General features: G+C 37.3%; 1 protein-coding gene across 11 annotated transcripts in view; it reads left to right on the top strand.

The window, feature by feature from the left end:
• The window catches only part of NEK7 (NIMA related kinase 7), a 75,313-nt gene that overhangs the window by 26,911 nt on the left and 25,101 nt on the right, over positions 1 to 23,301 (top strand). For all 11 annotated transcript variants that reach the window (XR_008734706.1, XR_008734710.1, XR_008734711.1 and 8 more), the window contains 4 exons: positions 2,983 to 3,045; positions 3,550 to 3,660; positions 19,240 to 19,348; positions 21,644 to 21,751. Coding sequence is in view for 4 of the 11 variants with exons in the window: in XM_055724352.1 (XP_055580327.1) it covers positions 2,983 to 3,045; positions 3,550 to 3,660; positions 19,240 to 19,348; positions 21,644 to 21,751 (391 nt within the window). In the remaining 7 variants the exon portion in view is untranslated. The remainder of the gene's footprint in view (positions 1 to 2,982; positions 3,046 to 3,549; positions 3,661 to 19,239; positions 19,349 to 21,643; positions 21,752 to 23,301) is intronic.

The following is a 23,301-nucleotide window of genomic DNA, read 5'->3' as shown; positions in this document are numbered from 1 at the left end:
TCAGGTTTTTTCTTCCTTTCTTTTATTCAGGTAATGTTTGAAATACTCTGTTTAGCTGAAGCTGTGACAAATGTGCCACTCTTTTGCTACGCTTCTTACAGCAGTATAGGGAGTCATGTTTATAAAACTCAAGTCTGTCCTTTTGTGAGAACAGCTGCTTGGTTTAGTATACTCCAGGCTGTTTAATAACAAATTAGAATTGCTGGGAAGAGTAGCCAGAATACACAAACAAAAATTTGTCTTTCTTTCCTAGGCCTTGGTCCTAGATCTTTCACAGTTCTGAGCCTAGGGCTCACAAAATCTGCTTGTGCAGTGTGTAGGGAAGTGCTCCCTGTGCAGCCAAGGTAACGTGCCCTTTGGCAGGTTGGAACAGCCATTACCAGGTACAAACCACCCTGCTTTTTCATGAAAAGAAATTCTTTTGAATCTTGAAATTGTACTTTGGGTAATTTCTCCAAATGGTACCAGGAGACAATTTGTGTACAGTTTTCTAAAATTCCTGCTGCAGCTTTGATTAGGTTCTCCAGTGTTTTGGAGTTCTATGTCATAAGGAGTGTTCTTGTCTCACGATTATTTAGAATTTAGCAAAGGTGTGAACTTCAAAACGCATCCCTGTACCTGTCCCTTTTTTTCCCTGCTCCCCCGTACACACTTCCATTGATTGCTTATGGGAGAGGAGGTATAAAATTTTCCATTTGCTGGGCTACGGGGAAAGGCAGTTATGATCTTGTGCCTTCCCAGTACTTCCTCAGTTAATGTGCTCACTTTCATGTTTAGAACTTTCCTAAGTTTCCTAGAAAAAAAATCATTACAGGCTTTCATGACTGTGCCAAACACTAGGACTTTAGTCTATTGTCCAAAGGATTAAAGAGCAGTGTTTTTTCATTCAGAGCTGAGATCTGTAACAGATGCTATTTCATGTCCTTCTCTAAGTTCCCAGCCTTAATTCATAAAGTACCTTTTCTGTCTTTTTCATCAGTGTTATTTACCTTCTTGTACCTGTAATTTCATATATAGTACTAACTCTTTTCTTCTACTACATCTGAAATTGCTTTATTTCTTAGTGTTAGTGTTCCTTTATTGTGACTTACCCTGCTGTGTTTCTATTGAGTCCCCCCCAATCTCCTTCTTGAACAATTGCTTCCCATCATCCTGGCGTTAATATACAAGTAGTTGTGAATTGGTTTGTTCCCTTTCTTTCTTGGTAACTAGTTCTGTTTTCTTCTTTGTTTCCTCCTCTCCTTTTTCTTCTTACTATCCTGGAGTCAGGCATTTGAGTTCTTGACGTAGACTTGTCTTTTTGGTCAAAAAGTGAATCTTGTATCCACTCCAGGCTGTTTTTTCTTATGCCAGCTCTGAAGACAGAAGGTTGGGTGTCTGAAGGGAAGCAGTGGCTAGTCAAGGGCATGTTTGCTCTATGCATGAAGTCTCTAGACTTTGCCTTTCAGTTGATTAAGGGAATGACAAACTTACTTTGCATAGTGGCATACAAAGTGAAGATGCGGTTTAGCAGGTCATATGTGGACTTACTGATTTGTTTGAACTTGAGTAAAGACTGTGATTCACATGGACAGTTACACAGTCAGTATAAGAGATGACCTCTCTGCAGACATTCAGTACTCTAAATTCTGTTAATCCTTATTTTTGTTTCTGGGGTTCTTGGCAAGATATGAAATGGAAGTGGTCAGCTGTTGAGCTTTTGATCTTTTCGAGCTGATGGAACCAGGTACCAGTGACTTTAACAGTACATAGCATCTTTTCCTGGAGACTATCCAGAAAGAAATAATTTACATTGAAAAGGTGTAACTGGGAAAGATAGTATCATAAATGTTGTGGCAATTGCTAAACCTCATAGTGCATCTCTATTACTCTTCTGGATAGCTCAAAATGTAATAGGCAGACCACACGGAAATTGATGAGGGTGTTTGTATGTATGGGGTGTGTGTTGTTTGGGTTTTTTTGTGGGTTTTTTTTTTTTTGGGGCGTGGGGCAGGGGGTGAGATGTGGGGGGGTGGTTTGTTTATTCAGAAAGTTATTTCAAATGAGAGAGAAAGGGTTCCTTGAAGAAGGAACATTTTGGTCACTTCTAAGGGAAGTTGTTGGTGGCAGCGTATGGCGATGCGCATTTGAGAAAGTGAAGTGAGGAAGGAACCCAAAGGTGTTAAAAAAGGGAGTGAAAATAGAACGATATTGGGTTAAATATAGATGTGTAAAACATGGACAAGGACTCTAATGGCTGGAAAAATTACTCCAAGCAAAAATTGAAATTAGTGGAGAGTAACGTGGTTAACTGGGGGAGATGCAAATGAGATAGATTGCAGAGTAATATGGAGCAGATGGGAGGTGGGGAAAAAAATGAAAAGCAGAGATGTCTGACTGTAAAAGGCTGTAAAAGTCAAGGTGACAGATGAGGGCTTAGAAAGAAGTGACTCCAGTAAACAAATTACGGAACCCAAATCCCTTCCTTGCTTACTGGAGACAAGGAAATGGGGAGAAAGAACTGGAGGTGACAATGGAGTTTTGATCCTGAGATAGAGTAAAAGTGTATGCATTACTTAGAATAGAAAATGAAGACTGTAGCAAGAGACTAGGGAAAAAAGGTATTCTTAGTACTAGAAAGAATCAGTTTGTGATAATGGTATGGCAGGAATGGGAGACGATGCTGAGATTTGGATTAAAACCAACTTGAAGGAAATGTGATGAATTATTGCTGCGTGTTTGAACAGATACGTGGAGATGGCGACTAAGTAATTGGAAAATTTACTTACAATGAACTTGTTTCCTACAAGGGGGCTAAAAGAATCGATATAGCAGCGAATCTGTACATTAAATCAGAGCATTAAGAATATTAGGAATATGTCTTACTGTAGTGTTACATCTTGCCATGAAGTGCATAACTCGGGTAGCTTTATGCTATGAAATAATGATCACTCAATTTGCTGTATTTTTATCACTTAAAAATGTCTTATCTCTTGTCCATAGATATTTGATTTAATGGATGCCAAAGCCCGTGCTGACTGCATCAAAGAAATAGATCTTCTTAAGGTAAAAGATTTGTTTAAAAGGTGTGCAGCCATCATCAAAGTATATTAAGTTCTTCATAGATATACTGGAGGTGACCACTGTTTTATCTGTAAAGGAGTTTTTTAATCTTTATTGCTTATAAAATTAATGTTGAGAAGTAAATCCTATAGAAGAATAGGTAACTCTTCAAGTAGAAGTTCTGCTAAAAGTACGCAGTATTTTAAACTGTGTACTCTGTACAGTAAAATACTGATTTCAGAAATTGACTTTGCTGTTTCAGGTAACAGTTTAGTGTGCTATTGCATAGATACATTGAAGCAAAATTCCTCTAAAATTGCAACTTAAATCATAATGTTCTTGCAATATATTTCTTGTAAATGCTGCTGGTAAGCATATACTTTTTGTATCATACTGAAATAGGTTGTAGGGGTTGTTTTGTTTGCCTAAGTAATAATGTTTCATTTGTCAGTCTTAAAAGATCAGACACTTTACACTAAAATGTGCATTATTATTCTGCTTTCTTAGCAACTGAATCATCCCAATGTAATTAAATACTATGCCTCATTCATCGAAGACAATGAACTGAACATAGTGCTGGAATTAGCAGATGCTGGAGATCTCTCTAGAATGATAAAGGTACGAGTTAACTTTTTAAAAAAAATTAAAAGCTTGTAACATTCAACAACTTTAGCTTTTCATTCTGCATGCTTATTGCTGCATGAAATGCAGTGAAAATGTTAGGAACTGTGAAGTGGAGTGTTTAGACTGATTTTTAAAATCAATGTCCAATATTGATGCTTATGTAAGTATTTTTAACATTGTTGTCCAGAAAGTAAGTGCAGTGGGGACATAAATAGACTGAAATTATGTTAGTGCTGGATAGAAGAAGAAAAACTGAAGGAAAGCACTGCCACCACCATTTAGAACAATACATTTTGACAGCATTCCTGATTCTTGGCACAGTTGTGTTTTGTGTTCTAATATTCTGTATTGTCTCTCTATATGTATCTATCTCTATATTCTATGTTAACTATAATAGTGAAAGTAGAGGAGGGCTGGTGTCAAGGCAGAAGTTGTTTCTTCTAGGTCTTGGTCTTGAGCTTTAACTGCTGACCAATTTAGCAAACAAAATAGTGGTTAAAATGGAAATAACTACATTATTTTATATGTTTAGTTAAATTTTTCTTTATCTTGAGACTAACAAATATTCTGGAAAAATATTTCATATTTGACTGAAATCAGATGCAGTGAAATTAATGATATGTGGTGTTGCATTACGGGTTAATTGCTTGCTTTTGTAATCTTTAAATGCCTGTTCTTCAGCTAATCAGAAAAATTTGTCCGAGACCGTTGGCCAATATAAGCTTTCTATTCTGCTACTTCCCCTCTTTCCCTACCCTTTCTTCCACTGGCTCTTGATTTTAGTATGTTTCTTTGGTGTGCTTTCTTGTGTGCACACCAACGTTATTGTTGTCAACACAACGGAGAAAATAGTGCCAGCCAATTAGCATTTGCTCAGCAATAGCTGGGCACAAAGCAGAGTTCTGCTGTTGTGCTTAGGACCTACATGAATAGAGAATCTTAATTTCTTCATTAATGACTCTCATACTGATTTTTTTTTTTTTTTTTTTTAGCTTTTGAAGAATATTCCCCTCTAGAGTTACAATTGTAAGGTAGGACAGTCAAAATCTGGTTCTAAAGAGGTTGACAGGGTTCTGTTAATAGTTGTATCCAAATCTGATTTTTTTTCGTCCATTTTACGAATTACTAATTCCGTGGGCTTACATCTCATGAAACATATAAAGGAAGGTTTGTCTTTTCTTTTGAATGTTCAGTTTTGACACAACAGTTATTAATATGAGTACTTCGTGACAGATTGCCTCGTGGCATGTCTGGTCTTATGACCCATTGAAGCTTTTTCTTTTTCCTTTTTTTTTTTCTTTTTTTAAAATAATTTTAAATCCAGCATGTGAATAATGGCTTCTTCAGTAAAGTTGGCCTCATTACACCTTGTCCAAGTTGGTGGGTATTTCTTACAGGCGCGATCTTCGAGGCACTTTGTGATTGTGCTCTTAACTCAGGGATCACATTTAATGTAGCAAACTTAGATTGCTGTTTGATGTTAATGACAGCCTATCAGGCTATTATTAAATATGTATGAGGTGTCACAATGCACTCCGTCTTCATGCTGCTGGTGGAGGATATGATTTGGTAGACTACTTAGTATGAGTTTAAATGTGGGGTGCATCAGTTATATAGCATCTTCTAAAAGAAGTATTTTAAAAATTGCCTGAAAAATAAATGGTATGTAATGGTATGGGAAATTCCTAGCAGGGCGGCTGCCTGTTACACCACTGGGGCAAGTAACTGTGTTATTAAACCAAACAAATCATGCTCTGGTTTCCAGCGTTCTTGCTAGAATGCTGTTCTAAGTTTGTTGGAAAATGTTGTGGCACCCCCAGAAGAGTGTTTGGGTACCAGGCTGCTTGTGTGATTTATAGAAAGGATCAAGCATGTTTTTTGAAACTGTAAATGACCACAGCTTGAATGACACTGAAACCAGTGTTAATGTGAGGGAAAACGACTTAACTCATTTACTGGGGTGTTTGTTAGGACATTATTGGCACACCAGAGAATACTTACAAAGCTGCTGTGCCTTACATGGCACCTTAATGAATTCTTTAGTTCCTCCCTCAATGAACCCCGTCCTTGCTGCCCAGCTTTTACACCATCCCTCTTGTTACCTGTGAATAATACTCTCTTTGTCCCCATTGAGTAGACAACTGAGGAGAATCACTTTGTGTGTTCATATGGATTCTAATAGAGTTCATAGAATCTGCTGTATGACCAAAAAAAAAAAAAAGCAGCTCTGCATTGGCATTTACAAATCACATAATGAAGTGAGTGGCATCTCATGTGTTCTCTCTGTCTGTTTATGTATGTACATACAGACATTTAATCCGCTTCACCCTAATTATTTTTAATTACCTCTGTCACAGGGAGATGTTTCAGTACATCAGCATACCTTCTCAAAAGTAGGAGGAACCAAAATTGAAGCTTTCTTATCTTACAGCTTTTAATGGCCTGGTAGAATTCTGAGATGCGGTGTGTCAGTAATACTGAGAGCCAGACGTTATCGGGAAGGGGGAAATACTTGCATTTGACTTACAGTTAGTTTTGCCCTAGAATATGTACCTCAGTACTGTGCAGCCCCTGTGTAGGGGTGGTGAAAGAAGGAAAAATTTGTGATTTTTCTGCCTCTGTGCATTAGGCTGCTGGATACTATTACATCAAAGATTTTTACAAGGAAGTTTTTAGTAACTATTGTGCTAGTTCCCAGTTGCTCATAGTCTGCTGTTCTTGTCGGTGGTCTGTAGTATGGAAACATGGTGATAGTATATGGCTACCAAGGTTAAGGGTAGTTCATGATGACTCCTGTTGTTACCTTGTAATACCACCTCGCTTTGCAATAGAAAGATATGTTGTAGAGCAGGTTTGAGCCTTGGTCTCTTTTCCTGTTCGTCATGGTTCTCCACCACCACAGACAGCAACAGGGCGAAAATTGTTCTGTGGGCATTTTTAGTTTGGGATTTTTTTTTTTTTTTAAAAAAAGCAACAATTGATATATTGGATAAAGAAAATGCCCTAAAAATGAAGAAGAATCTACTAAGTGCATTAGAAACTAGTAATTGCATTAATCAAGAAGATACTATAATTATTTATTATATAAATAAATATAAATCGTATAAATAATAATAATGATTCGGTAAAAAGAACTAGATAGTAAAGCCTGTGCTGAAGGTGTTGAAACAAGAGAATTTGAACTATCTTGCAAAATAATTAGCATATTTAAGATTAAAATAAATTTTAGTTTTGATAACATTTCCTTTAAGTCATGAATAAATTTCTTGGGTCTATTGCATTTCTGCAGATATTTTTAGTTTTTCTGGCAAATAATCCTAACATACCACAAAAAAAAAAAAGGCGAACTTTAAACTGAACATGTAATACAGATCTTAAGGAAGTTGTCAGTGTTTTGGGAACAAGCATGAAAGCTTTCATCTAAAAAGTTGAAAATATGTTTGCAGCTTTCTCAAGGTAGATGGAAAAAAATTGTATTCTACAAGACGTTACCTAGATGTTGTCCCGCCGCAAGCAGATTAATTCCTGATGTGCAGTGCCAATTCACACACCAGGTTGGGATATTCCTTATTCCTTTGCACAGAGCAGGGAGCTAGGCAGTAAGGCACAAATGCCTAGCTCCCCGTCCGTCAACACTTTCATGCTATTTATACAGTTTAGCATACAAAGATGTCAGCCTTCGTTGGTTACAAGTTACCCAGCTCCTTCATTGCTTAGTACTCTTTCCCCATTCATGAAATAATTCTCTTGCTTCTCATGTTAATTAGTTCACATGCTCAATCTCAACTTCTTTTGGGTCTGGGGGATTTAATGAGTCATTGGTTGCGGTCTCCCCCTGCTGGAATTACCTTTACCTGTCCCCTAGTTTTGCTGAGCTCATTCCTTACGGTGAACTTCCAGTCAGCTCCTTCATCCTGTGGAGGTGCATCCTTTCTGAAGTTCCTCTCCTGAACAAAAGGATTTGCTGGTGCTTAACGAAGTGCTCAGCAGGACATGCAGAGCGCTGGTTAAGGGTTAATTCAGGTTCCAACTCATACTCCAACTGTGTCAAAGTCAAACTGCCAATAACATGTTCAATTCCATCAACCACCTGGTATCACAGGCACTTCATCCACCTTTCAGAGAACATTTTTTTCTTGTGTATTTTTTTTTTAACTTTAAATTGAAAACCCCGCAAACATACTATAATTAGCTAGGTAAAGTAAGACAAATATTTTAAAACTTCGCATCAGTATGAAGTTCATGTTGGTATCTTAGGTTTCTGCAGTTAGGAACAATGAATTCTTTGTCCTTAAACATACTGGGGTTTTATAGGACACTTAAAATACAGGGATATCACTTTCCAAGGAACTGATGCATATCTAAATTGCTCATTGCTGGAGCTCTGTTTAGACTTGTTTGAAATATCATTGATTATCATTCTGATGTTTCACCAGTGGTGGATATTTTAGTCTTCACTGTGTGAAATTGCATCAGGCAATTTCTTCTCTCCGCATGGTCTGGGCTGCAGACCCTCTGTCTTCTCCCCATGCCAAAATAGCAGTGAGTGTTTTTTGGAACTTCTTTGCAGTGCTCCAGGGTTCACTGCCTCGCCTGTGCTGCATTATGGGACAACTTGCTCCTTTTCCAAGGGCTTTAAAAGTGGAAGCATTTTTAGCTTCAGTCATTGGCAGCTTTGCCAGCCCAGAATGCTGCTCCTGCCTCTGTGAAGGACGCCTGCATTGCAGAACCTGTGTGACTGCAGCCCGGGTGTGTTACAGTGTGAGGAGGCTGCAGCGTGAGATGACAGCCTATAGACTTGCTGTAATAGCAGCAGACCTAGAAGGGACAGAGGGGCACAGGGTAGTTATTACAGTGAGCCTTATCTTAAGTGTTCAATGGTGGCTGTCATCAGTCTGAACTGGGGTGGTGATCAAGCGCAGGTCAAACTTCTGCATGAGCTGCTTTTATGGCCTTGGTGCATCTTGCCCCACTGTTGTTGCAGCGTGGCAGCGCTGAGGGGGCACGTACTGCTACGGAAGCCATTTACCTTTTTCTGTCTGGAAACTAGCAGCCTGGATTGCTGGACGGCTAGTAGCCCGTGGTTAACTGTCCTCACTGCAGTGAAGCTAGTTACATTGCTAAGAATGGAAACTTGTCACTTGTTTTTTCAAACTATTTTCTGGTGGATTGCTGTCCTGGGAATGTGCTAGAAATAGAGATGGTTTTGCAGAAAGTGGCATTATTTGATTAATATTGACAGCACGCGTTAGCTATAGTTTAACTTCTGTTTATTTGCAAGAGTGATTTTTTTTTCTTTTGCTGTGATAATTGAAAGATTTGTTGGGAGTATGAATTTAGGGAAGCACCCATGTAAGGAAGAGGTGCGGTGTCAGTCTAGTAGGTCAGGTGTTTAACCCTTCCCAGGGCATGACCCTAGTTTTTTGGGAAACCCTCAACTATTAACTGACTATACTGTGTGGCTATCTCTTAATAATCCAAAACAATGATTTGCAGTTTTAGCAGTTGTAGGATGTAGTTGGTACTCATGTTTGGAAGGCTGGTGGGACAATGTCTCCGATGTACTTTGAATGGCAGTGTTGCAGAAGCTGTATTCTGCTGTGCGCACACACATGTAACAGGACAGTAATTCTGTCTGTTTGCTGTTAGGGTTGCCAAAGATTTCGCTGTGTGAGAAAGTGTTTTCAGTTTGTCAAAACATAACAATTTTGTACTAAAATGTTGCATGCCAGCTGCCCGCTTGAGGGTGTATGTTTCCAAAAATGTTACATGATTTAGTAGATGGCTAAGGAAAAAATACATTGCTCTGCTGAGATGTACATTTGTTAGTTTGTTTTTAAATCTATTTATTTGTTTTAAAATCTAGCAACCACTGTACCTGAAATATTGTAGGCATCTGTGCCTTGAAACAGAGACTTAAAACTTGGGAAGGGGGTTTTTGTTACAGTAATGGCTGTGAAAACTCACCTAAACTGAAATTCTTACACAAAAGTTCATATGTGCTTAATAGAAATTGCTGGGTCACAGCAGCCAAAGTGGAGAATTTCTGTACATGTGGAGCTGTGTGAATCTTTAGCATCTCTTAGAGCTGACAGCTTTGCATACTACCTGAGTGACTATGTTTCAGCCTATAGTATGGGTGACTTGAAGTGGCTTTGCCAGAAATAGCTTTTTCCAGATGCTTTGGAGGGCTGAAGCTTTCCTGTCTCTCAGTGGGTATTTATTCTTTCTAACAGCATGGGGAAGGGAGTAATGTGAGGTGAATGTGAAGAAGACAAAAGACTAGGCAGACAGAAGAGTGGGCTGCCAGAAGCAGCTAAGTGATCCTTAAGTGGGGAGAGAGAGGATCTGACTGGGAATAGGGAAGACAAGTGGACTGGAACTAGCTGGTTAGCAGTTTTTGAGAGAAGGTAGACTGGGAAGTTAGGACACAGGGCAGTAGAGACTGAGGAGCGTAAGAGAATGAATATAAGAGCGATGGGTTGGGAAACTAGAATGGGAATCCCAATACCGGACACGAGCACAGTGATATTGAGAAGAGCTAGTGTGTTGCCAGAGGTAGGACAGACTGGGCAAAGATCGTAGAGACAGAAGCTGACTGCTGGTAGGGAGAGGGCCTGCGTGGGATAACTTGGACTGGCCGGGACCACGATGCGATTGTTTAAATGGAGAAAATGGGATGAAGGGACAGGTCTGGGATGGGGCCAGAGAAGAGGCAGGTTGCATAGGTATTACAGATCGAATACAGGGGAACACAAAGAAGAAGCTGTCCTGTAGCGTACTGCCCCATAGAGTGGGACTCAAGGTTCATGAGTGTTGCTGTTCTGCTGTCGTTGGCAAATACAGATGAAGTCCGCTGGTGGTGCCTACCCATTACCCGCTGAAGGATGGTACTCTTCTGTGCGAGTTACTTGGTCAGATGTAATACTAGCTGTGACTGCAAAAGTGCCAACGCCGGTAGGTTGTGCATAGCAGTATAATAGAGCACCTGCATTTCTTGGTTATTTTTATGCTTTTTTGAATCTAGGGAATTGCTTATAACCTAAGGAAGCAACACTGAATCTGAAAAATCAAGCATTCAAAGGCTAGAAAATCCTACAACAGATTATCTTACACTCTGGAAAATTACAAGTTTATGTCTTCAAAAAACCACTTCTATTTAATGTTAAGGGTGCAGCTAGTCTGGGTAGAAATCATGATGGTGTAGTACATGCACCACCATTTGTTGCATCTTTGCTGCTGCCTTTGCTGCAGCGGTGGTTTTCAAAGCAGGGAATTCAAGAAAGACAAAGGTTTAATGGTTAATACAAATGAATGCTCTTGCAAAGACTATCCTTTCTTACTGTCTCTGGTACTGTTCCTAAGGGATACTGTATAAACTACTTCACTATTTTTTGGTGGGAGTCGTAATCGCTTATTCTGTGTTTCTGATAATTAAGGTAAAACTCAGAGTTTGATTTGCAGAAGTATGGAGCGTTCAGAGCTTCATCTGTTCTGAGTGGAAAACTGCTTTGAAGATGGACTGTTTCATAAAGCTAAGTATGCTGAAAGGAGGCGCTTAAATTGGTGCCAGAATTAATTAACAGTTTAGATCTTAATTCTGTGCTCCCATTATAATCTTTAAAATGGGGATATTACTACCTTATCACTTCTAAGACCATTTGTAAAGGTAAACGTCACAAAGTTTATTTTATTAATTTGGTATTCCAATGATGCATACCAGGAAGTTGTACCCCTCCTTGAAACTTATATTTAATAATAGATTTTGAACAGTGCAAATAAATAAAGCCTAGAGACATTTTCAAGTGGCTCATTAGCTGAATGTCTGGAATGAGGAAAGGGTCTTTTGACATAAAGAAAATGGAACTGAAAACTGTGCACTCACACTCTCAAGGGGGGCTTTAATTCTGAGATTTTTCTTATACTTGTGTCCAAATATTTGACGTCATGATTATTAAAAAAGTATTTTTAAAGTAGTCTTTTTGTGTATGTTTCTATATTTTCATTTTTTGATACTGATTTATCTTGATCTATAAATGCAAATTTTAAAACATGGATTCTGGTTCTTTTGGTTTCCAGCAGTATCTGTGTCTCTTGTGCGTTTTCCTTTTTTTTTTTTCCTTTTTTTTTTTTCCTTTTTTTTTTTTCCTTTTTTTTTTTTTCCTTTTTTTTTTTTTCCTTTTTTTTTTTTCCTTTTTTTTTTTTCCTTTTTTTTTTTCCTTTTTTTTTTTTTCCTTTTTTTTTTTTCCTTTTTTTTTTCCTTTTTTTTTTTTCCTTCCGTGACTGCTAGATTCAATTTAAAAAACACCCCCCCTCACCCCCCATGCCAAACCTCCTGACTCGTACTCTTTGGTTTAACATATTGTTATGTTTTATAATATAGAACAGTTTGGCACCTTGCTGAAGCTACATAATCGATAAAAGTTAAAAGCTTAAAATTTTTTTCCTTATTTTTTTTTCACATTCTGTATCACCTTTATTCTTGGCTTTTTTGTGTACTCACTTTTTTGAAAAGACTTAAAAAAAATAGTGTAGCTGAAGGAACAGGTAATAGAATAAGATACTGTAACACAGTGTGTACTAATTACAGATCAAAGCTAAGTGATTTCTGTGTGCCTTTTCCTAAAGGAGAAATCTCAGGCTTTGAACCAGTCAGGCTAGTTTTTGTCACTAACTTTTTTTAAAGCTACTAAAAATCTTTTTCTTAAACTTATCTTTTTACACCCTGTAATTAAAAAAATAGTGCATCCTTATTCAGCTTTGTATATATTGTTAACGATGTAGCAGGTAAAAAGAGGGCTGGGTGGGGAAAGGGCCACTCTGTGGATGGGGCTGTGAAGTCCTAAAACAAAAAGCAAAGGCATTTTAAGCCCTGCTGCGGTAGGAGAGGCAGTTCTGGGAAGCTTTTGCTCCCCGTACGTGTGTTCCTGGGGTGTCTGACAGGTGCTTGACTGTCACCGTTGCTGCCAAGCACAGGTAAGCAGAATGAGAGCAGCGGCAGCAGTCTGCTGGGTGTGGGTTACATGTGTGCCAGCAGAAGGAAAGCTGACTGGTCCTGCAGTTTATAACCAGTAGGGTAATTGGGCTTGGTAATTGCCAGGCAGGCTTGTTAGGTTTTCTGAGAATCTGCCATCATCTGTGTCTGCCATTGGAGCAATAAGAATAAGCAGGCAGATTTTCTGCTAAAATAATTAACTATCAACACTGTTTTGTCTTGTGGATAGCCCCCTTCGCAGACATCCCACCTGAAGCTGTTGTGTGAGCTTACTTGTGTGGCTGTAGCTGGGAGGGGAACAGTGTCAGTCAGCTTTGAAAAGTTACCTTGATGGTGAACTTCATTTAACTATTACATAGGCTGTTCAGATAGGTCTAACTGGGGCAGAAATGCTTGGAGTACTTATTCTCCACCTTTGCCCACTGGCGCTAAAATTGTCGGGCTCCATGAATCTTTAAAGAGCAAGAAGTGAAAGATTTTATTAAACAGTAGTTCTGGGTGCTTTTCTTGTTTGAAATGCCCTGCAAACAATACTTGGAGATTATTTTTAGTTATTCACACAGTTGTTCTTGAAAAATTTGTAGTGTCAGTGTTTGTGCTATATGAGTAACTTGCTGAGAATGAAGAGAGATTTTGAATGTCTGCCTTATTTGTAGCAAAAAGAAAAAAAAAAAAAAGAAAAAATTAAGATGGTAGCCTCTGTATTTTCTGTCATGCTATTGCTTTTTATTAGGAAGTAGAGTTAATGATTCAAGCATGAGTTTCACCTCTTCATGCTGTACCAGTTTTCCCAAGGGGATTTATTGGAGAGAGATGCATGTAAACAAATACTGTTGAATTTAAACATGTGGCTGTGTATTTTAAGAAGAGCCACTCGGCGGTAAACAGCAGAGACAATGAAAATGATCCGTATTGGTAATTTTATTTTAGTGGCTCTGCAAGTATATTTGATTTCAGTAGGTGATCTTTTCTGTCTGAGCACTGTGTGTTCTTGTGTTTTTGCTTGAGCAAAAATGTTAGATGGAACAGAGTGACTGTAGGTGGACTACTCAATAAGGAAAAATGAAATGAATCCTTGCAAAGGCAGTTGGATAAAAATACGCATATAAAGTGACTTCGTTCAGAGATTTCTAAGGGATCTGAGTTTAATCAGGACTCTAAAGGTCTGATTAACAGATTATTAGCATGAAAGAATAGATACTGAAAATAGAAAATAGGAGGATTTTGACTTGTGTTTTTCTTACAAGGCTTTCTATTTCTTCTAAGTAGATGTCTTTAGATTGTGTGTGAAAGAAGATTGCGTTTGAGAAGATGTTTCTATCTCTGTGGTGGTGGATTTTTTTTTTTTTTTTTTAAAGACCATAGTTTAATTCTATTAATTTGGCCTTCTGATGCTAGTGTAGGTACTTCTATTATTACTACGATTATTTTGTCTATTAATTTTTGTACTGTATCTTAGTCTTTTGCTGCTATTGATTAAATGAAGTTACTTGCTGTATACTAAGATCACCAGTAGAGGAAGATTGAATTATTTTTTTTTTAAATGCATATTTTTTTTGTGGATTCTGGAAGGGAAAGAATAAATACATGGCATCTTCAGTAACTGGAGATGTAAAAAAACTGTAAAGCAAAGTTGGAAAAAGAACCAGGTAAATGTTTTATTTTTTTAACTGTTATTAGTCACTTTATTGGCCAAGTACTTGCTACTTTCACTGTGTTCAGTTGGTAGATTGCGATGTTTTGTATGTGTTCTGTTTTCACAACTATGGGAATGCTGCCACTTTTGAAATGTAGGCAAATTTGATCACCTTGTGGTTGGTGGTGGGTGAATGGGTCAAGATGTGGTGAAAAGTTCTATTTTTGTTCTGCAAAGAAAGCAAGGAAAATGGCAGAGAACTTAGCACAGTCTAAAGAGCTGGGCAGCTGAATGCACGGGAACTCAGAGCCAGGCAGAACTCCTGGGACACTGCTTTCATACTGGAATTATATAGCCTTTTAAATAGAAAATAAGACTTATGTAAAAACTTTACTTCTATATACATGAGTCTCTGATCTTTACTCCAAAATGTAGAGGTGTTGAGGTCCATCTTCACTGTCTATCTTGATGACCCCGCACACCCTTGCTGGTTCTGGTTTGTTTCTGTTGTATTCACAGAGCAAGAATTCTTGCTTGTACTTCCATAACTTCTTATTACAGCTGCCTGACCTCATCTTTCCTCTCACTGTTCTTTCTGCTAGTCCAGAATAAAAAAGACTCTCAAAGAAACACAGGCAGAAGTGGCCAAGATCTTTGTTACATGTTACTCAGAAGTTCCTTGCAATAATTCTTTCCGCACCACTTTCCTCTTGATGAAGTTCAGGTTTCTTCCCACATGGATCTGGTTGTCGAATCACTGTGTTCTGATAAGTTTATGCAATCAAATTTGAAAAAAACCCTAACAAAACCTCTTTATATTTTTGTAAGCAAGAAGTGAAGTAATGGAGACAGATGTGATCAAGACCGTCATCAAAACATGAAAGAAAGGAAAAGGAATCTATTTAAAGCAAAGAAATGATCATTTCTGTTTTACTTTTCCCCCATTTCGTCCTTTTAGAAGGCAGCTCTAGCCTAGAACATGGACAGTGAAAAATTCAGGTATATGGTCTTGTGGGCTTGTTTGACAGTTTCACAGACTGTTTACTTTTAATAATGACTCTGCAAAATCGTTTAGATGATCAATTCATCATCTTTCGGCAAGAGATGTTCATAAACATCTTGCTTTCTATAGTTCACTTTGCTTCTTAAACACTAGGGTTTGTTTTTTTTTTTAACAATCTTCCATTTATTCCTATTTTTTTCCTATGCAATGAATTCTAAACCAAGGTAAATCACATCTTAAAATTCTCTGAGACACTAACGTCGGAACTGAATGCTAATTTTTTTCCAAGCATGGTTACTGAGATGTAGGCAGTCATATCTGAAATCTCCAGTTGTATTGAAATCATCTATGCTGTCTGCTCTTTACTTACTGGCAGGAAATTCTTAGTTTTCTTATAAACGCCAAAGTCCTGTGTATTTCCTTTAAGAGTATTCTCTGAACTGTGCTTGTTAAGCCTAGATAAGGTTATTTGCTAATTGCTTTTGGAATTTGACCTTTAAAGCATCATCTTTAGAAAATCAGTATAATATAATTCCATGCTTTTATATTGACTTTAAACTTTTTTCCTGTCTATCTTAGTTTCTTGGAGACATTAAAAATAAAATAAAATGAATGATGTATGCTGTTTAGGTGCAGGGCAGCTACATTTAACTTTACTAGGATGGGAAACTTGAAGGATATTTAATTTTTCTTTTAGCAATTTATTAGAGAGAACCATGAAAGTTCTGTTTTCCCATAATGAAACTTCTCAGTCATTCTGTAAAAAGGGACAAAAAGACGAACCTTAAAGCTCTGTAAGGCATTTGAATAGCAAATGTATGACCACAAAAATTTCCAGTTGCCTTAAACGACTGAATTGCAGTTTTATCTGTACTGACATTGTGAAAACTCTTTTAAAGTAGTTTTTTGTGATTTCATTCTTAAAGACAGATGGAAATTTTGTGGGATATGGCTTTTGAAACAAATAATTCTTGCTGGGAGACAGTCTGCTGCCTGAGCATACCTGATATTCTCTGTTTACCTGACAAAACACTAGTTTGCAACACTGGCCAAATTTTAATGCACATGTACAAGCAGTTCCCTTTTTGTCCAGTTTCAGCTGTGTTGAGACTGATCTTTCACCTCAAACAGGATTATGTTTTTTTAATGTCACACCCTACAAAGTCAGTGGTCTAAGGGACGTCAGAACTGTCCTTTGAGCCTCAGACAGGTAGAAGAAGCAGAATAGTGAGATGTTGAAGATGAGAGTACTTTAGAAAGCTGTATGTTGGGCTGTATTCCTTTGAGGTCAAATTTGGGCAAGTAATAGCATCTTGTATACGATGGGGGATAACTGTATTAAGTTAACTTGATCATGTGGACCTTAGGATGCTTGAGACATTACAGTGCCAGGCAGTGTGAAGTAGTTTCAGTATTAACTGTTTGTGGTGTTACTACTATCCGCTACATTAGTGGTCAAAAATTACTGTCTTGGCATCCTGTCTTTGGCGTTTTGGTTTCCCTGTAGGGAGGGGGCAAAGCCCACAACTATTAAAATGGCATTTTGCATTGTGGACTATTTTAAAATGGGTCCGGCTTTGAATACAGTTAATATGTGCTGTATGAATTTAATTATGCTTTTTGGGATAAAATAGTTGTGACCATGTTTTCCATCGACTTATATTTCTTGTTAGAAGGTAAGGTTCTAAACAGGAGTGGAATTCCTTTTCTTTGTTGACTTTTCTCAGAACTAACACTGCCTGCTAGACTGTTTCCTGGAAACGTACAACTTGTTACAATGACTAGTTTTGCAAAATTGATCTTTTTTGGCAGTGGAAGCTTTTCATCACTGTTTTGCCTATTGGTGGACAACAGCCCAAGAAAACATTGAGAGTATGTCTTTTGAGGAAAGAAGATAGCGTAATTAATTACTACACAAAATAACATTCCATGAGTTTATTTTAAAGATAATTGGATTATTTTTAAACCTATACAAATGAAAATGGTGTGTATTTCTTTGTTTTGTTTAAACATTGTTAGTAAATCTGGCAGCTCTCTTTTGAATCTTCTTTAGATCGGTAAATTCTACAGGGTTAATAATATCATGGATGCTTTCAGGAAGAGAATTTGTTATTATAATGCAAAATAATTAATGCCTTCAACAGAATGAGACTGTCTTAAAAACTGTTATATTGCATGTTTGCACTGTAAGAATTGAAGCCGATTTTGTAGTGTACAGTCAGATAACAGTGTTATAGATGGCAAATGAATAAAATACTAAAAGAATATTTGTAGATACATACTTTGAAAGTATGCTGATATACTGTAAGCATATTGGAATGGAAATCTGTAATTGAAAATCTTCTCATTTCAGACATGTGAATGATGTTTCATCACTGCTTGTGCTTAGATTTGAGTTAAAGAAATAATAATTCAGAGTGTTTAAATAAAGTACCTACTTATAATTATGGTGATTTCAGAATGCATTTTAAATCGAGGAACTATGCTTTTATGTGCACATACTTACATGTATTGTGTATTTGTTTTAAAACGAAAAGGAACCTGGTCTCCATCTTCCTGTTGACATCAAACAATCCTCTGATATGCAAATCCAGCTATGGGGAGAACAGATACACAGGGTTTGTTTGGATTCGGTCCAAGACTGAGAAAAAATTGTATTTAAAGAAGTAATTTATATGCTTTGCCTCATTTAAATGAAAATGCATTTTGAAATAATCCCTATAACGAAAAACATTTTGGTGGAATGTTATGATCCTTTGTATGACTGATGCATTTTGCTATAGCTAGTTTAAAACCATCTTTCTCGTACTCCTGCGTGTGTCTGTAACGTGTAGATGCAGCTGTCAACTTCAGTGGCACATTTTAACACAGTATATGAACATATTTTTATTTTTCTGGAGTATTAAATGTTTGTTATATGAACTTTCTTAGGGTGTGCATGTTTGTGAAATGTGCGTGTGCACTCATGCTATTAAAAAAATGAGTACTGTGCTTTCCCTCTAAAATTTTGCTGGTGTTGATGTTGTTAATGTGCTTTCTTCATGTGTTTAACTTGAAAATCTGTCAAAATATGAATTCTTTAAAAAGAGAGACTAAATGAGCAACAATTTTTCAGTCTTACCTTTTGCTGCAAAATTTATAATGATCAAACTTGCACATTTTAGCATTGGCTGAATTCCAGGTTTTCAGTATGTATTCTTGGAGGACTGTGTTATTTCAGTCCCTGACTATAATATACGAAGGAGATGTGTGTAGCAGAGCATAATTATGTTTCATGCAAGCTTTAACAGGCCATTGAACTGTTACCAGTGATCGGTAATGGTTCTTCATACAGGATGGAAAATGTTTGTACAGGAATTAGATCACTATGAAATGTTCAGAAATCACAGTTCCTTCGGTCCCCTTTTATGTATTGCAGAAGTTTCTAAGACTAATCTGATTGATTCTTCTTACATGATCTTTGTGATTGTGTGTCACTACTGTTTTTCTTTCTCCTTCTATTTAGAAAATGAGGGCATGGAAATCGATGTGTGCCACAGAACTTCCCGAAATAAATACTTCCTTGTACCCACAATCTTATATCTGACCTTTATTTGTTCTGTTGCTGCTTACTCTATGCTATGCTATTCTGACCACATTAATCCTGCACTGAGGATTGCTAAATACCATATAAATCCCTTATTTTGGGCTAGCAGTTTTATTTCATTAATGTCATTTGTGGCTCTGTGTGTTGACTATTTAAACACATACATTGATGATACATGTATTAATGTTTAAGGGGAAAACTTTGTGCGTCAACAAGTTTTGTTATGCCTTTCTTATTAGGTTGTGAGCCTCTTGTATCTGGTTTTTAAATAAACGATTTTCTGTTTTCTCTTTTCAGTCATTTTAAGCAAGTTTTAAATTTTAATATTCAATGTCCATTCTTTCTTCTTTAAGCATTTTAAGAAACAGAAGAGGTTGATTCCTGAAAGAACAGTTTGGAAGTACTTTGTTCAGCTTTGCAGTGCCTTGGAACATATGCATTCTCGTCGTGTTATGCATAGAGGTAATGCAGGACCAAAGATTATTTGTCTTTACTAAACCTTTTACTATGTGAGAATTAAGCTGGTTCAATGCAAATGACACCAGATTAACATCATCATGGAATCAATTTTGACAGCTGACACAATGTATGCTTCTAACGTTTTATAAGTAACGGAAGAGTGTGAGACAAGTTCGTGGTTGTACATTTGTTGTGGTAGGCATTTGTTTGCGGCAGTGACTTGTGATACCAAGTTTTCAAAAGTAAGTGATAGTCCTGTAAGTGGTGGAGAACCTGCCACTGCAACCTCTTTGCTTGCTCAATTCATTTTGCTGGCTCTTACTTTGTGTCCTGTTGTTTGCCTATTGTCTCTCCCAAGTATTGTTACCTGCATTCTTGCACAGCTATCCATCCATTCTTTTCACCTCTTGCACCTTTTTTTCTTACAAAACTATTTGCCTCCTGCTATGCCTTCTGGTGATGTATAGGCCCTTCTCCCACTCCCTTATCTACTGGATTATGTGCAGCCATGAGCATTTTTCTCTCCTCTGCTCCTCTCCCCTATTTCCAATCTCTGTGTCAAGTACTGTGTCCCAACAGCCCTTGCAGTTCCCAGCTATCTCTGTCAGGTACTGAATCTCTTTTACCAATTTTAAGCTGCAATATTGCAGTCTCCTCCGTATGTTGTCTTTAGTTTTACCTTGTAACTGAGTCAAAGAAAACAGATAGTAGTATAGCTGCTTCTCAGATGTAAATTTTTTTTTGCCTTGGAAATCCCTCTGGCTATGGGTTGCAAGTTGTGTTTGGGCTGTCTCTTTGGGTTCAGGTGAAATTACATGTCTTAAGTTGGTGGTTACCTTCTGCTTTGGTGCAAATAGCTGCCTGAAAGCAGAAGTCCCTCGATCTCTGCTGAGCTTTTGTCATTTGCAGCTGGAGATGTTGCGCCCTTCAACAGATCAACTTAGATGCCTCTGCCCCTGCAAATGGCTTTCCCTTGCGAGTCTCTTTCCCCTCCCCTCCCCCCCCCCCACCTTCATGTATATGTAGATACTTGCAAGTGCAAATTATAGAGAGAAGGACATAAAATTACAGATTCTTTCATTTTTTTTCTTTTTCTTCTTCTTCCTTTAATGCTTTTATTGCTAAACGAGTTTATTTCAGTATATTTAAGCTCAAAACCAAAATGAGTTTAAATTCCTTAAACTGAAATGCTACCTTCAAAGCTTCTGGCAAACCCATGGCAAATATAACAATTCCATGGTCACACACCAAAACCAATGACAACTAAAGCTATTTTTAAGTTGAGCTGATAGCTGTGTTGGATGTTACACAGAGGGTGATCCAAACTCCAGAAAACTAGGTCAGATAGCAGCATAATTGTTTGTCTGCCTCTCTAAATCAGATAAGGTTTTGTAACTTTTTACTGGAAACCCGAAAATGTTGGTTGAATGGTTTATTAACCATTCCTTTTTACTGTATCCATATTTTATGCAAACTGTAATTCCCTCATCAAAGTTAAGTGATAGTTGAGAGCCACAGCGCATTGCTCTTGAGCTGAGTAAGAGCTATGCCCACTTGCAGGCAAGTATCAGGTCAGTTGATTTAGAAAACCAACAGGATAGGAACCTTATTAAAAATCATAAAATAAAAATCTTTGCTTCTGTCTCTAAAGGATTGGATTAAAACTTAAACTGAATATTACTTGTGAAAAATAACTGTCTGGGGTATACATCGTTATTTTTCTTTGTTTCTACTTGATTAGCCCAATTCTATTGATGAGTTCAAATAACCATTCTCCTGAGTAAACTTGCTGCTTTTTTTTTAATGCCTGCTATTAAAGAGAATCAATTACAAATTTCAAATAACATCATGCCACTGTGGGTAATCTGATCAGCACAAGTGATAAAAAATACGTTTTACACTTCTGGAAAACATGTTTGGTCCATTATTTAAGACGTAATGAGAGGTTTTCTAGTTCTAATGGAAGTCTTTATTATATAGAGTTGGAATGAACTCAATGTATATGCTTCTTTGGGTGTGGGGTTTTTTGGTTTTTGTGTTGCTGTTTGCTTGCTTGCTTGCTTTTTTTTTTTTTTTAACTACTTCTCATGGCTTTTAATTTTTTGCTGGAGTGATTTTTGTACTATTCAGATAATTAATTTGAAATTCCAGATCCCAGACTTGCTCTTTCTGAACAGCACAGTCAGATTTTGTTAGTTAGCTGTAAATAAAAACTTATTTTGGTCTGTTATTAGTAGAGCAGTAGCTTTTCTTGCAACCTCATTGTGACTTCTAAATTTTTCAATTATTATTTTTTAGATATAAAGCCAGCTAACGTGTTCATTACAGCTACAGGCGTAGTAAAGCTTGGAGACCTTGGACTTGGTCGATTTTTCAGCTCCAAAACCACAGCTGCACATTCTTTAGGTAAGCTTTTTCTCAGGTACAGGTGTTGATGTGGTGGACTGTTTTACATGGTAAAAATGCTGTGCTAACTCATGAGGAAGAAGAAAAGGGTTAGGTCCAACTAAAGCTTTTCTTAATACTGATAATAATAAAGGTGGTCAGCACCATGGACAAATACAAAAAAGCTGTAACACTGTGGTGTCACGTTCGGCAGTGCAGTTTGTTGGTGTCCATCCCTGCCTCCTTTGTTTAAATCATTTAGTGTATGCTTCTGGCTCAAAACAAGTCTTAGTGACAGTAGCGTTTTCTAGAAATGCTAGGAAAAAATAAGGTCAATAATATGGATGCACTTTTAAAAAAATCATTTGTACTGTAATCAGTGTCGGAAAGAATCTCGTAGTTCTGTGTGCTTGTACAGGTAGCATTGATGATGTTGGTTGTGTACCTTGAAACGGCTAACAGAGGAGCTTTCATGTTTTAAGGTAGAGTTTCTCAATATAAGCCAAGTAAGTCAAGGAGACATCAGAATTAGGCTTTATGAACGCCAGAGACTTCAAAAACAAAACAGCCTGAAGCAAACCAAAACCAAATCCTAGAAAACTTTTATAAGAATAGAAAAAAACCTTTCTGAAATGCTCAATTTGCTTTTTGGTAGCACATAAAAATTAACGTTGTATTGTCTTTTTCCAAACAAAATTTTCATATAATGTGCATTGTTTGAGTAGCATGTAGAGACTAGATGACTAAGAAGCCTTTAAAGAAGAAAAAGTAAAAATTTGACAGATACTTTAATTTTAAATATAGGGAATGGACAAATGACAGAATATAAGAGGATCTCTTTAAAAGAGAAGAGGCTTGTAAATAGAGTAGCATCTGCTTAATGAGAAATCTAAGAATTAGTGTTTATAGTATGGTTGCATAGGTGTCTTAGTTAAGAAAAAGAGTATTTTCCCCTGCTGAAGTGGCTGTGTTTAGTGGTTGCTGAATTCAGGACCGTTCATGGACTGCAGAGGGTGTGAAATGAACATTCAGAGCCCTCAAAAGCAGGACCATCCAAAACTGTCTCCTGTTCCTTGTGCGGGCTATCGAGGCAGGCAGGACACCTTGCTGATACTGGGATACAGATAGGTAAAATCAATTCATGTGATGCTCAGTGAGAATTTTTAACAAATTACAGTGACAATTCTGTAATTAGGCATTTGGATACTTTTATATGCCTGATGAGTGCATGATAAGGAAGATAATGGCTAAGAAGACCAAGAATGGTGAAGTAATACTAAATCCCTGTCTTAGGGCCACGGGAGGACAGGAAGAAATGTGTTTGCTCAGGTGCTGATGTTTCTAATTAGACCATGACAAATCAGAATTCATGGATTAAGATACGCCATATTTATCCTCACCTTCTAATTTCATTTTACTCAGGTAGTCCTGGTTATCAGTACAGTGTGGAAAAAAGAGAGAGGGTTCATGTTCAGCATTTTGTACCAAGTGTGAGGTGTGCGTGATATTTAACAGTAAACCCCCATCTATTCTAGAAAGGAAAATTTTGATACAATCCTTACTTCCTTGTC

This window comes from Falco cherrug, chromosome 12, assembly GCF_023634085.1.
Source record: "Falco cherrug isolate bFalChe1 chromosome 12, bFalChe1.pri, whole genome shotgun sequence".
NCBI lineage: Eukaryota > Metazoa > Chordata > Aves > Falconiformes > Falconidae > Falco > Falco cherrug.
Note: the sequence above shows the minus strand (reverse complement) of the source record. Positions and strands in the feature narration are given on the sequence as shown.